Raw genomic sequence first — 14,755 nt, 5'->3', positions numbered from 1 at the left:
ACGTATATCCATTTATTAGTCTATCGATTTATCACAGTGGAAAAGGGTCAGGGTAATAAAGCGAAACACGTATTTAGATTTTTTTCACTTTTTCGTAATTTTTTTTCTTGTGTTATTCAATTTAATCAACATATGTATGATTTATGATACAATAACTATGCAACAACAAGCTTTAAAATTACTGAATACTTTTGCTACCGTAATTAAAATTACGCAAGCTAAATGAATCCAATCAATAATCATCGAAATTTCAACTGGATTTTCCATAAAGCTTAAAAAAATACTTTTTGCGCCCAAACGATCATAGTCGCTCTCAGCTCTCTTCGTTATCCTCTTATTTTACAATTATTACATAAGGTCACTTATTACAGCATTTAGGTATGCTTAACAAAATCTACATCAGTCCATTTCACAGATCTTCCGATAACCTCTCGATCTCCTCGACGAAAAAGTGCATGTCCGCCTCGGTGAGGCCGGAATTCTGCAGCACAAGTCTGAAGAAATTAGCCTGTTCTCGAATGGGCTGGTACGTGATCAGCATCGATCCTGTCTTTACCATTCTTTCCTTGACTAACGGTGCAACTTTGTGCAGCGCCTGGAACAAGTCTTGGCCGTTCAGGTGTCTCTTCGAAGGCGGTACATACCTGCGCACAAGTAAACGATCATAAGCATACAGTTAACCATTATTTATGGTTTTACAAAGCGCGGAAAATTCAAACCTACCTGAAGCAGACGTTGGTGCACTCAGGCTCGAACAGCAGTTGCCAGCCGGGTCTGTTTCTGATGATTCCAACGAAGTACCTGGACAGTTGGAAAACTCTGTCGACGTGTTTCTCCAGACCATCGGTGCCCTTGGCCTTCCACATGAGCCAGAATTTCAAAACATCGGCTCTCCTACCGCACTGCACGTGCTTGTCTCCGAAGTCGTAACTCGTGTCGTAAAATTTGTCCTGCTGGAAGAGGTACGTAGCTTTGCATCCATGAGCCGATTGCAGTAGGCCCTTGTGTCTGGTGAGAAGCGTCGAGCACTGCTGTGGCGCGGCGAGAAGCTTGTGCGGATTCCAGGTGACGCTGTCCGCCAGTTCGACGCCATCCAGGAGGTGCCGGTGTTTTGGAGAGACCAAGGCACCACCACCCCAGGCCGCGTCCACATGGAACCACATGTTGTGCTCGCGACACAACTCGGCGATCGAACGCAAAGGATCGAACGCGCCCAGAACTGTGGTACCGGCGGTGGCTGAAACCATCAAGGGACGTGCGCCTTCCTGGATAGCTCGGTCAATCTGGGCGCGTAGGTCGGATACGCACATCTTGCCGGACTCGTCGACTTTCACGCTGTACACGTTGGCTGCAATGGAACATATCAATGTCAATGTCGTCCAAAAAAAAATCGGATTCTTTGGTCGACCACAAGAAACTCACCGATGCCGATGCCGAGGAAAGCCGCAAGTTTTTTCACGGAATAGTGCGCGTCCTCGGAAGTAAAGACCACGAGCCTCGGAACTGCGGTCAGTCCCTGCTCCTTGACGATCGGGAACATCCAGTGCCTGGCTAAGTTGATGGCGTAGCCGTTGGCCATCGAGCCGCCCGGACAAAAAATTCCGTCACCTTCGCCGTTCTATGAAAAACACGACACAATATAATTACTCTGTACCAACCATATACTTAACACGAACTTGATTTTTTTAAAGGATAATGTACATGCCTGCCAACCGACGATAGCTCGCATCTCCTTGAGCACAGCCTCCTCCATGAGAGAGAAAACGGGGGAGACCTCGTAGGTGTAAACCGATGGATTGAGGGCATCGGTGAGCCACTGGCCAACGAGACCGTAAGGATCAACGCTCGAGTACAGCTGGTTGACAAAGTGCGGGTGACCGGTTTTGACGCTGTAGCGAATCACCGAATCCAGCAGACGAAGCAGCGCCTCGTGGGATTCCCCGGTTTTTCTCGGTGGAAGGTCGATCTTCGATGGTAGCGTTGCCGGCTCGATCCACTCCACCACGCGGTTCTTCCTCGATGTGCCCTGGTGACGTAGAAGGATAATGTTTTTAAAAAAATTCTCGCATAATCTTGAAAATTAAGTGAAATGTTTCCTCAAGGAAGAATTCGCCGGCAGAGACGTCACAGGCGCTGCTTTTCGGTCAGGTTTTTCGCAAATCGTTAACGCGGTAAAACGATCCCGACAATGCACCGATCAGACGAGGGTTAAAAGTAAATGTCATTTCCATAAACAGTCTGAGATTGGCAAACAACAATTCGTCCGGGTATAGTGTCATACCAATCGGCCGCATGAAAAGCCTAGCTTAACGAGGGCATAAAACATTGGCGAGTCAGGTGAACCAAACGATCGACAAAGCGGCGGGGGAAGCGAATTTCTGAATTGATAAATTAGATCGGAAATTCCGATGTCGTGCAGGGCGAATATTGAATAATGCTCGACAGGGATTCCGATCTCAAATTACCGCTCAAACGAGCAAGCGTAATTATTGTGTTGCGTACTTACCGACCGGTTTTCCGGCGACGATTTTACATACTTATGCGCCAGTTTTTTTTTTGCCGATCTACAGCCAGAAAAAAAACTGGCAGCGATAGCGATTTTTGAATATCAATTATGGATCGGTTCACGGTATGGTGTTGCGGATTTAAAAACCGGTGGCCGCAAAAAATCGCGCTAATTGTTCCGCATTTATTATTTTTGCCTGTATACACTGATTACCCAGCTGCAGTAGGACAGGTAATACTAACGGAACCTACTGTACGGAATCCGGAGGAAAAAAAGTGGAAAGTCAAAGGCTGCGAGTTTCTCCGTGAATAATATACATATAGCAATTATAGTTGATTTACCCACAGAGGTAGGCTCAACTCTATGAGGGCAAGGACGCGCTCGCATTTTCTATGCGCTCTGTGGTCATTAATGAGCCTATTACCGACACCACGAGATGATGATCGGTAATTATCGGTCGGGTAATATGCATCGCGCTAATATCGTATCTTGGACGTGATGGGATATATTTTTGCGCGACTTTGAGCTGATTGTAATCTTTGCATCGTACAGATGCAGGCAAGTACTTTTACGACCATAGTGATTAAGGCTATTGTTTAGGATTTCAAATAATGCAGAACATTTTTCTACAAGGTTCCGTGACGCTCATTGCCAACGACTCTCATTATCAACAGATTTCTTGAAAAAACATTCCTCCTACAATACGGTAACACGACAATACTAGTCGTTATAAACGAATTAAAAAAAAAGAAACCCACCTTAAAAACAGCCTCCCTGAGGATCATCTCCACGGCGTCCCGTATGAACTTCTCGTGACTCTCCCTTCCCGGCAGACTGCAGAAGAATCCCTCCTCGTTGAAGTTGTCCATGGCATAGCCCTCGTCGCTGTCCTCTCCAATCTGATGAGCCTCCTCTTCCCTCTCGTAGTCCAGCCGCGAGTGCTTCTCCGAGTCAGCCGATCTTGGTCTCTCCAGAGCCTCGATCGCACTGCCCTCCTGCAGCTGCGTCTCCTCGTGGGCCGGCATGACGATGCGATTATGTCGCGAGTATCGTTTTTCGTTCTAAATGTGTGTTTCTGTGTCGAACAATTCGAAACGCGCTGCTGGACTGTCGATCTCTATCTGGGCGACCGCGCGCGGACTCGGCCACCTTTATACATACGCGCGCGCGCGAAAGTGCAAGGACAAGAGATGCTGTGCGCTCGCGTAAGTGTACTCTGTATATGATCGGCGATTCTTGAGATTTCCTGTTGCCTCGCCGGGTTTACTACCGATCTCTCATTCACTACTCGGAAAATCGGTTTTGTGGCCAAGTTGTATGTACACGCGACTTTATTGTTTGTTAGCAAACAACATGGATCGCCGTCGAATCGCGATGATGGAAGAACAAGGTTCATTGTGACACGGTTAAAATTCGAAGTGATCGGTGTGCACTTGACTTTGTGTGCCGAAGATCGGTAGAACGAACGGAACGAACAAAGCGGCGTTTCGGTTTTTTTAATCGTCCCTTTCGCTATTTTCACACTGACACAAGCTCCGTTCTAAAATAAGAGCACCATATACGCGTTGTTGTAGACACGACGTCGTTCGAAGGGACCACATCATATCCTTCAGCTGCGGATCGGGCCGCTCACCCCGGAATTACACGCGATCGCGAAGTGCGACCCACTGAGTTTTTTCATTCTCGACCTTCACACGTTTCATTTTCCCTTTGTCTTCTCCAATTACACGTGTATCGATCGTACGCGTCATTTTCGAAAGATTCGCGACTTTTCCGCGAATGACCTTCGATGCGCTGCTTTATCGAAAGATTTTCTAATCGCGATCGTTGTTACGTTTTTCTTTTTTTTTTCTCTCTCTCTCTCGACTCCCCGCGAGTAGTTGCGCAGTTTATCACCGATTACATTATGCGGCGCGAGTTTCCGGCTTACTATAGTCATGTCGCTATTTTTTTCTTGAGGCAGTCTTCGGTTGTACACTTTGTTTCCTTGGATCTGGCTGACTTCGTCTTCAGAGTGCAGTCGTGGATTCGACCTTTCGACGGAGCTCGTGGTGGTTGTGGTTTTTAACAAAAAAAGAAGTAATTAGTAGGTGCGATTGAGACGGTTGATTTTGGGGGGTGTTTAATCAGAAATAAGGTGGAGGCTTTTATTATCATGTTCTAAGGTTTTTTTTTCGAAATCGTGACGTTAGCTAGCTAAGAAGAGATTAATGCATCAATTGATTGATTTTCGTTACCGTTACGCGCGTGAAAAAATCTTCCTGTTGGCTATTAAACTTTTTATGGGTCTTACAGTGTACTAATACAGCTATCCTCACTGTGGCGGGTACTTCACTTTTTTTTTATGAAAATCGCATTTTCATTGTCTGTATTGTACTTTTTGAATTATACGTTGTCATGAAAAATGTATCGTACCACTTTATCGTCACTTTCAAGTTCTGCCGAGATCGTTATGTTTTTGCATGCACAACTTATTTGTTATTCTACGACCGTCAATGTACATAGTTAAGTTATTCTTTTGATCATCGTGTGATCTTTATGCATCTAAATGCCGACTTATTGGAATTTCATGCGTGCTCTGTAGGTCATCACTTTTTTACACTCAGAGTTTTGTCTATACACTACACTTTTATATCCAATTCAACAGAACAAACTAATTTTTTCACTAATTTTTACTTGTATCGTCTTTTTTATTTCAGTTTATACTGTTACTTATATACTCTCAGCGATCCGTTAACTATACTGTTCGACATAGTCCGACTGTTATCACTGTTACATCATGTCATTGACGTTAGTACTCTCGTCTTCGAATTGATACGCTATGAAAAAAGCGACTTTTTTCGTAACACCTCACGCGGATGCACGCTTATTCAGCTCTTTTTGCCATCGTCATTGATATTCTCACGGCTTAGCATATATGTTGATGAAATATTCGCGGGAGACTGTACGAGACTATCGAGTTGTTATTATACACAACCGAGGAGAGAATTAACCGCGCGGTCGATCATTAGCCGGTCGCGTGATGCCATTCATGCGGGACACTCGCTCATTCATTCGCGCAAGTACGACGCTGTACGTTCTTTCCTTAGTCTCTTTCTCTTTGTTTACCTTTCGCGGGAGTAAGCTTCGGTTGTTTGTGTTTCTTTGTAGATTGTATAAACGTCAGTGATTTTTAAGCGAACGGGTTTCAGAGCATGATGAGATATGTGTATATATGGGGCTGTTAATTAATTTAATTCAACGGATTTTAATTGTTAGAGCCAGTTTGATATTGACTGCATATATTACTACTCTTTTACTACTTCCTTATTGTTCGATCGTTTCTCTCAATTTTTGAAAGGAACTCCTACGGTTTTGAAACCCTTTCCCAGTTTCACGGTCGTCAATGCGCGCTGCTGGAAAAATTGCATACCTCAATCGTTAAATATGATTTATCGGCTTCTGAATCAGAACAACAAAAAATTCGTAATGTGTTTGTTCAAGTAATTGATCGACATACTTGCTTAAGTAGCCTGTCAAACTTGGAATCTTAATTTAAGAATCCCAATGACAAAGTGCTCTCGCAAAAAGTTCAATTCAGTCCTATTTTTAAACATATCATACGAGCAAAAAAAAAGATTGCTCATATCGCACAATACCTTTAAAGTTCACTTTATTTAAAAATTCATTTAATTTAATCAAACTTGTTAAATATACCACAACTTTTTACTAAAAGCAATTATCTATATTCATATAATGCACAGTGCATTATCCGCTTCTTGAATTTATGAGATAGGCGCGTTTAATCTGGATTTTTAATGTTTGCTAGGCGACCTTGTCAAGCATCTATTGTTGCGATTACATATTACTTGGGTCAACTACGTGGGGTTATCAACATCATAGTTTTGTGACGTAATGGGTGTGTTTTTCACTTAATCTATCACGTATGATCTAGAAAAATCAATTATGCATTTTAATGCCAACTTGAACCTCATATCTACCTATGATAAAAAAGGCTATATCTAATTCAAACGACCATTTCATTAGCAGCTTTTACCCCTCTTTTTACATAGGAGCTTATGTAGTTTTTTCGTTTTCATCATCGATATATCATTTAAATTTCCCCAAAACACAGCCATATTATTTCTTTGACTTCTTGTAAATGTCTACCTAATGACTACGTCTAATTTTGGTACAAATCAGATTCTATCACCTACACAGTTTCCTGCAAAACTATCCTCATCTCATACGTAGTTCGTAATTATCATTGATATTTATCAATCTCTCGTGTGTACTTGTCACGCTTAATTCGCCTACATGATTAAACATGTAAAGTATCATAACCTGGGTTTTTCTTGTAAAATCTTTTCCTCGATAAAAACCGTTTCGTATAGCATTAATTAATTACACCTACATAATATATCTTTGCACGAATTAAAATAACCCAATACGTCATGTCATTACTCGCAGCAATAAAATAAGGTGCATAAATCGGCCCTCAGATTTTATGGATTTTATTTCAAACGGGTAATGAAGAAAGTATATGGCATTGCGGAAAGCCTTCGCGCTCGCTTGGACATTCCCAGGCTCTCGCATTGTCGGTATATAGGTGTATACACACTTCAACTCGTCTTTTTTTTTGCCGACATCGGCGTGACTTCCCCACGCGAAGACCTTGTCATTATTCCGGTTTGTTTTTCGTTCTGGATAGAGGAATTTTTGGGGCTTCGGTTTTCAAGTGCACTTGCACGGAGCGAGCGTGTAATTTTTTAATTGGTGGATATATTTACTTCAGATAACTGTATGTCTATAGTTAAAAATTGTTCTGTTCGCTTATATTTATATATATATATATATATATATATATATATATATATATATATATATATATATATATATATATATATATATATATATATATGTATATATATCACATGCTTATTAATAAGACTTGTTTGTTATGTGGTTGTGATTTTACATCATAATATTCAAAAGTAATTATTCGAGTTGCTCTTGCGTATAGGCATTTGTGCATTGCAAACAGCAACAATTTTTTTAAAAACTAAAAATGTTTTATTAAGTCAAGAGATAATATCGTTTGTCATGCAGAAAATGATATCACAGAAAAGCAGGACACTTGGCAAAGTTGTAATTAAAGTTCTGATTATTTACATCGAAAGAATTTCTTGAATAAGACTAAAATGTGGAAAGAGTTTATAAGCATGAATTTAAACAACAAATCGAAAAAAAGGTATAATACCTAGTAATTATTGATATCATTTTTTAATCTAGTCACATTATAAAGTTTGAGAATACAGAATACAAGTACACATAACTGAGCTTAAAATATTCATAGAAAAATGTGAAACGAGAAAATGAGAAAAGAAAATAGACGAGAAACGTGTATTTACTGCAAGAAAAATGTATAATAAATTCAATAGTCAAGAAAATATATGTATATTTACTATGTATCAAAAAAGTTGACATGACTATAAACGTGTGTGTTATTATGGAAGTTTGTATAGGTATATATAAGTAGACAAACATTTTTTTGTGATAAAAACTCACATAGCACGAACATTCATAATACGTTCTTGAGCTTTGTTGTTATATTTACAAAAGAATACAAGTAAAAAAATTGAGCTTGATTTGTACTTTTAAGAAATACACTAAGCAAAAATTACGTTATTTTTTTAAAAGGTGTATACATAGAGTTAAGAGATAAAACAACTTTAATGATAACGTGCATGTAGAAGAAAAAAAGTTTAAATTGTGATATGTTAGTGTATACATTATTTTATTTTACGACTTGTGCAACTAGTTCGTGGATAAGAAATATATAAGAAATATATAAACTGCAATCCTTTAAAACTTGCCGAAGTATACGTGTAATATAATAGCTTGGAAAAGTTTATAAAGTAATTTTATATTTTTCAACAGATAAAATAAAATAATACTTTTGGAGACCTACGGCATACGTGGGTTATAAAAAGTTCATTGTCCCAGGGTGCTAAAGAGAATAATGGGTAAGCCTTTTCTATTCCACATGTGATATTTGGCACAGATTTTTTTAATTATATCTGTGATTGAGTTTAAGAATAGAAGGTTACTTTTTACGAAAGAAAGAAAATATTACGAAAAGCTCATACATGTACGATTCTTTCATAAAGAAAAAACTTGATCAAATGAATATAATTCAGTTGATGCAAAATTATACAAATATAGAAACCATTTTCTTTTCACTACCTTATCATATATTTTCAAAATCTATGTAAACATTGCTCATATAAATTCTGTCTTATAAATAATTTCTATAGTAAACTGCGCGTAATAAATTACGCATGCATTAACAATTTAACAACTCATGTCTAACAAAGTATTATTAAAAAGTCTTATAAAACTTCATTTTTCACATTGTATTTTACAAATAAGTAATCTAGTTTAAATATAATAGTACTTTTTTCAACGGAGTTCGTAGGATTTCAACTAAATATTTCAAAACTTGTTAAAAACAATTTTTTGCTGAAACACCATATAAGTTTTGAACAAATTTTTAATAACAGTAAAAACATGATTTTTTCACATAAAAAACTAATCGTTCTTTGGAAAAACGTTGCTTTAAAAGCAAGAAAGAACAGATTAATCTTAACATAAATGCAGATTAAAAAGTTATCACAATAGCGATAGAAGTAGATATCAGCTCTAACTATAGAAGTGAATTCTTTAAATCAGTAGGTGAACATATAAGTGTAGTGTAGAATCTAAGTAAAATATAATTATTATACATATTCTATGTTTACCAGGCTGAAACTACTGCAAAAAAACAATCACTTACGCTATACTTTTTACTCTTCAGTCCCGTAAAAATACCTTACTTAATGGAATACTTAGTATAAAATATATCTTATTTTCAATCTTTGATTGACTTTTGCATAGTTTAACTTAAATTTTATGTTTAAAGCTATTTGAATCATTGATTTTTTTAACATCTCTTAACTCTGACGGTTGTTAAGGTGAATTATTTTGATAAACTCAGACAGAGAACTACCTAAGAAAGGTTTTCAACAGATTGAATTTTCCGAAACGTGTTTGTTAATGAGATTCTCCGTTTTTTGTTTATCTTACCAATTCAGATTTGAGACATGTTAAATTTTGTCGTTTTTGTTCGAAAAGTTTCGTTTTTTTTTAAGTTTATCTTCAACAGCCTTTTAATTAAATATCAATTTTTAAGCCCTATATCAGCCAAAGTAGGCACCACAATTAGAGCAACGTCGATTTTTCAATAGCAAGCAACAAAGGATTCCAAGGGGGAAAAAGAAGATAGCACAAAAAATCCCTAGACAAGTGTAGTCATCCTCCAATACTCCAACCTGCAATATTGTGCACAAATTTTTATTATAGTACTCAGTGGTTATGCAAGTAGTATATGCTAGTTAAGTGTAATTTATATATTACCCGACATGCTGGACAAGCACCAACAAGGATGATTTCAGGAACAATCACTGTTGTGGAATGTGTCGCGCCATAGTTGCTTGGTTGAAAACTCTGGTACTGAGGCTCTGATGTTGGATAATATCCAGGTGGTGGCTGCCATGATGCATTTCCTTTAAATTAAAACAAAAAATTTCTGTAATACTCATAACTAGTTTCTTTTTCTTACAATAAAAGTCAAACCAGTCTGCAATATCTTTTCTATCTAATCAAAAATCAGATAGAAGTGACCATCTACAACAAGCTGTATAATTCAATGGAAGAATCAACGACAAATCCAGTCACTTAGTAATTACCAGCAGTTGTATAATCAGTGTTTGCATTAGCCAGGAGAGCAACTTTCAATGGATTAACATCTCGCCTTTGAAATTTCAATACGTTACAGCGATTTTCGCAATAGTAACTTTACACACAGCCTATACTCTACAGGACAAGCGTCTCGCGTTACAAGACTTTAACTTGAAAAAACGTAGCTAATGGAATTGACCTGAAAAGCTCGCAAGCCTCGCAGCTTTTCTTCGATACAAGTGCATCCCTCGAATTTATTATCGCGAATTGCGTCGGACTTCTGGCAAACCACTTATACGTCCCAGATTCTCGCGACAGCAAACTAACTTATAGCTTGGAGTCAGCAGCGAAGCCAAGTCACGACACATCATCGTATCCCGAAAAACCGATCGACTCAGTGTCGACGTAAACAAACGCCGTTATCGTTGCAGAAAAAAGAAAACAAATTAAAACGAACGGAGCAAGTGCGATTGTCCTGACTTAACCTCACTTATTCATTTGGGCGGAAAAAACAGATTATTCTACTAACCTTGAGGCGGTGGAGGTGGCGGTGGAGGCGTTGGCGTGTAGGGCGGTGGCTTGTCTCCTTGCTGGTGCAGCAACGAGTTCTTCTCCATAATCCTTGAGTTTGTTGTTGTTTTGAAAAAGTCCCTTTTCTCCTTTAGCGACGCAGTTGCTCCGAAAGTGTCCGCGGACCAGCTGATCGGCAGCGCAGATGACGGGGAGATGGAAGTGGGTAAAGGAACGGTGGTAAATGACGAATCATCTCATCTTTATCTTTTGGGAATTGAGCAACTCGCCCGGAGGGGGCGCTGAGATACTTAAACTTGTAGCGGGAAATTTAAAATATTTTCTCTTTAAATTACTAAAGAAAAAAAAATTTAAAAGAAATGACTCTACATCCATCATGGAATAATTGTTGAAGAAATAAAACAGGATTCGCTTGCTCTCTGACAATTGTGGTGCCTCACTTCGACGATATACCATTACACGCGTTTATAACCAGCTTCGCTCTTAAAACCTGCTCGCGCGAATGAAAAAAAAGGAAGTAATATGACGTTTCGTGTTGCGTCGTTGCGAATCCAGTCTCTCTTATTTGCAGTGTATATCGTGCATTTTTTAAATCTCTTTTTTCCAGAACGTATCGTCACACTGTCAACTGATTCCTTATCGTATCTTCATTGCCGCCAAGTCAAGCACGCGCCCTATCGCGCATAATTCAGCCGAAGCCGTTCGCAAATAATGTCGGTTTCGTAATTTCTTTTTAATCCCTCCTGTTCACTTGATCGAAAGAAGTGTGTGCGTCTTCTCTGTCTACTTTCCCTTGCGATTCGCTTTAAATTCGAACGGATTATAAAAACATATAGTGTACGCACGTATGCGTAGGCGGTGTACGATGAATATGCGCTTTATCGAAGGGAAAAGAATCTCTTTATCGTTATTTTATTAGGGCAATGCTTGTAACGGCCGAGTGAAAATCAATTATCGCCTCTCGCCTTATCCTACTCGGCTTACAAAGGCTATACAAACGAATCCTTTCGTAACTGCGCATATCGGTTTAATAAAGTCGTCGCGTCCGATACTCGACTCGTCTCGACGAGAATAAAAAAAAAATAAAAAAAACGGGGGACGTGGCCGGTCTCGAAAAGTCCACGCCGATAATCGATCACTCCTGCGATCTTCGTGTTTTCGCGCTTTTTTCGTTCGGCTTGCAGGGAACAGCTGATTTCTGTTACGTGTACTATACCGTCTAGTCCTCTGTCACTTGTGTCTATATTTTCTACGTATGTACAGGCAGATCTCGATACAGGGATGAAAGAACGCCGGCAGATTTCGCGACGGCGACGTTCCCCCTTGACCCAGTTTCAATTCTCTCGAGTCGCTGGCCCCCAAGTCATCGCACTCTCGGCGCGCGCAATGCCGAATCGCGAATATAACGACTCTCGGCTTTGTGTGCTGGGTATATTTTTGCCCTGTGACTTTTTTTTCGGAGGTCCGACCGATTAGCTCGGGTTCGGAGAATTATTTCGGGAGTGGAAAGTTCGAGAGGGGAAGGTTGCTGAGTTTTTGCGAAAAGCTGGCTTGCAGAGGGATTTTCGTTTTTGCTTTTTTGTGCATTTTTCTTTTCTTTTAGTGAAGGCCGGAGGTAGCTTTGGCTGTGGGTTGTTTCGTGGAAGGTCAGCTCTTTTGACCGGTTGGAAGAATCTGCTGGAATTTAAAGCTCTTTTATATGTGATATTTTTCATCACTGACATAGCTTTTAAACTCAGGCATCAGATTCGTTTACAGATTCTTTATACCGAATCAATATATTTCAAGTCGAACGAAATTTGTCACGCCTTGACTAATTTGTTCGCTATTCGGAGCTTCGGCCCATTACATAAAAATACTTATCGCAACTACTCGGTTGTCCGGCTAGTCCCCGAATTTTCCACTTCAACACTCTATACATTGATTAACGAAGTTCGTCGCACCGATTAGATTATCCAATTCGTTCCTTATTTTTTTATTGAACTTATCTCTCGATAAAGATCTATATCTCGGTAAAATCATCAGCTAACACTCGAGAAGTTTCCGGCAAAGCGAAAACGTACAAAAGAGCCGCTGCCATCGCCACTTTCATTGCCAAGCGATATCCCTAAATAACGCTCGACTTTTACTTTTTTGTCTTATGAATGGAGAATCAAAATTCTATTGGAAGTGTATCACGCGCTTTACTGAAATCGTTGTGTCCGGGCATTTCAAAAGATAAGCACGCGGTACACCTGACGCGAATCCGCAAATTACGCTCGTGACGCAACGTCGCTACACAGCGGCCAGACTTGATGACATTCTTTCACTCTCTCTCTCTCTTTCTCGCTCGCTTTGATGACTTTTTTTCAAAGTATATTTTGGCGGGGCTTAATGTTAAAGGTGTTGGGGAAAGCTAAAAGTGCCTAATTTTTACTTATCTTTTGTTTCCTCAAATACGCTTGTACGTTATTTTCTTTTCGAATTTACTATGATCCTTTATAATCCTAATGTGGCATCTACAGGGCAGCAAATAATACCTATTGTACTTAACTTGGGGACTTCATTCGCAAAGTATTATTATTTTTTACCTTTCTTTCTCCATTACGGTATACTTTGCCTTTTAGAGTTTGTTAACTTTTGCGCTTTTCCTCTGTTCGTCGTATATTCTTATCAGAGAAATACTTTGTTACGCTGAGCCTTTATTTAGGGCGAAGAAAAGGCACGTATAGTATACCTAATTTTGACATGGTTTCCCTTTCTCATACTTTTCTTATACGAGTCCGCCTGGCTTCGAGTAAAACTTTTTCGGTGTATACTTAGATTTTATTCGCGGTGAGAAAATTTTCCTGGATATTCTCGTCACGCTTTTATGGTCAATTCTTTTACACATTCGATACCAGGGAAGGGAAGAGCATACAGTACCCACATTTGACTCGTCTTTTGCTCTCAATCATCATATTTTCCCTATACCTAACTTCTCGTCTCTCGTATTTTCAATTACATTACATAAACGCTCATCCCAACTATTCTCTTCTCTTAGCGGGGCGTCTGCCTACTCGCATCGGTTTCAATTTAAAACAAATTACTCCGCCTCTGTTATTACTCTTCCTCCTCGCGCACGCAGTCCTCGCTCAGACTCTGCCACAAAACCTGTTATTTACTACTCGACACTCTATACCGTATTTTTCCTGATTGTTTCGCGCTTCTCCAGCCTGGAAACACCAAAAGAATTCAATCCTATCGGCCTGTCCTTTTGTCTCCATTCAAAGCATTCTCCCCGACTTCTCCTTTATCTCCTTATCTCTCATTGTCTTTCGCTCATTTGTCGCCGTTCTTTATCTGTCGCTATCTTGCGGGGCCAGCTTATAAGTTTTACGCGCAATCGCACTCTCGCCGTGTGTAGTTTACTTTTACTTTACTCTTTGTTTTTCGCGCGCTCTCCTTTTCTTCTCTCGTATGCGTATTATTCCATCTCTCTTTGCCGCTCTCCTTTATCGCGCATATTTTCTAAATTATTAAGCCAAACACGCGCGAGCGCTTCTTTCCCGCGTTTCGAGATTTCTCATACGCCTTGTGCTATATTCCTCAGCTTTTGTCGTTCGACTTCCTTTTTTCCCGACCCTTTATATCTAACCGCGTGTGTATACCTGTCGATTCTGTTTTTTTCTTTCGGTATCAGAAAATTATTTTCGTAATGATTGGAACGGGGCATGCACCTATATTAACCAACTTTGTTATTTTGCAACCTTCACAATTATGTTTACTAATTATCGGCTAATTATCGGAAATATTTTTCGCATCATTCACCGAAATTCTCTCACACGCAATTGCACCTGTGCAACGTAATTTTGACGTAATTGTATCGACGGTTTTATCTCTCGAACTTTTTCCTCCTTCGATCACGCTCACTCGGCTTTTGAGTTTGTACATCCTACTCCTTCGTTGCGAATACCTCAGTTTATTATTGTTTCGCTGACC

At 39.6% G+C, this 14,755-nt stretch overlaps 2 protein-coding genes across 2 annotated transcripts; both read right to left on the bottom strand.

Annotated features, from left to right (window-relative positions):
* Window positions 1–72: 72 nt before the first annotated feature.
* Window positions 73–7,311, bottom strand: LOC100122545 (cysteine sulfinic acid decarboxylase). Its single transcript, XM_001606103.6, has 5 exons — window positions 3,265–7,311; window positions 1,706–2,026; window positions 1,423–1,618; window positions 724–1,348; window positions 73–644 (listed from the first exon to the last, which is right to left on the bottom strand). The coding sequence occupies exons 1-5, from the start codon at window positions 3,529–3,531 to the stop codon at window positions 410–412; spliced, it is 1,644 nt and encodes a 547-aa protein (XP_001606153.1). The 5' UTR covers window positions 3,532–7,311; the 3' UTR covers window positions 73–409.
* A 1,405-nt stretch (window positions 7,312–8,716) lies between these two features.
* LOC100679126 (brain protein I3) lies at window positions 8,717–13,690 on the bottom strand. Its single transcript, XM_031921792.2, has 3 exons — window positions 10,794–13,690; window positions 9,941–10,089; window positions 8,717–9,855 (listed from the first exon to the last, which is right to left on the bottom strand). The coding sequence occupies exons 1-3, from the start codon at window positions 10,879–10,881 to the stop codon at window positions 9,724–9,726; spliced, it is 369 nt and encodes a 122-aa protein (XP_031777652.1). The 5' UTR covers window positions 10,882–13,690; the 3' UTR covers window positions 8,717–9,723.
* Between the last annotated feature and the right edge of the window lie 1,065 nt (window positions 13,691–14,755).

Source organism: Nasonia vitripennis, chromosome 1 (assembly GCF_009193385.2).
Source record: "Nasonia vitripennis strain AsymCx chromosome 1, Nvit_psr_1.1, whole genome shotgun sequence".
Lineage (NCBI taxonomy): Eukaryota > Metazoa > Arthropoda > Insecta > Hymenoptera > Pteromalidae > Nasonia > Nasonia vitripennis.
The sequence above is the reverse complement of the archived record's forward strand: the minus strand, read 5'-3'. Positions and strand labels throughout refer to the sequence as shown.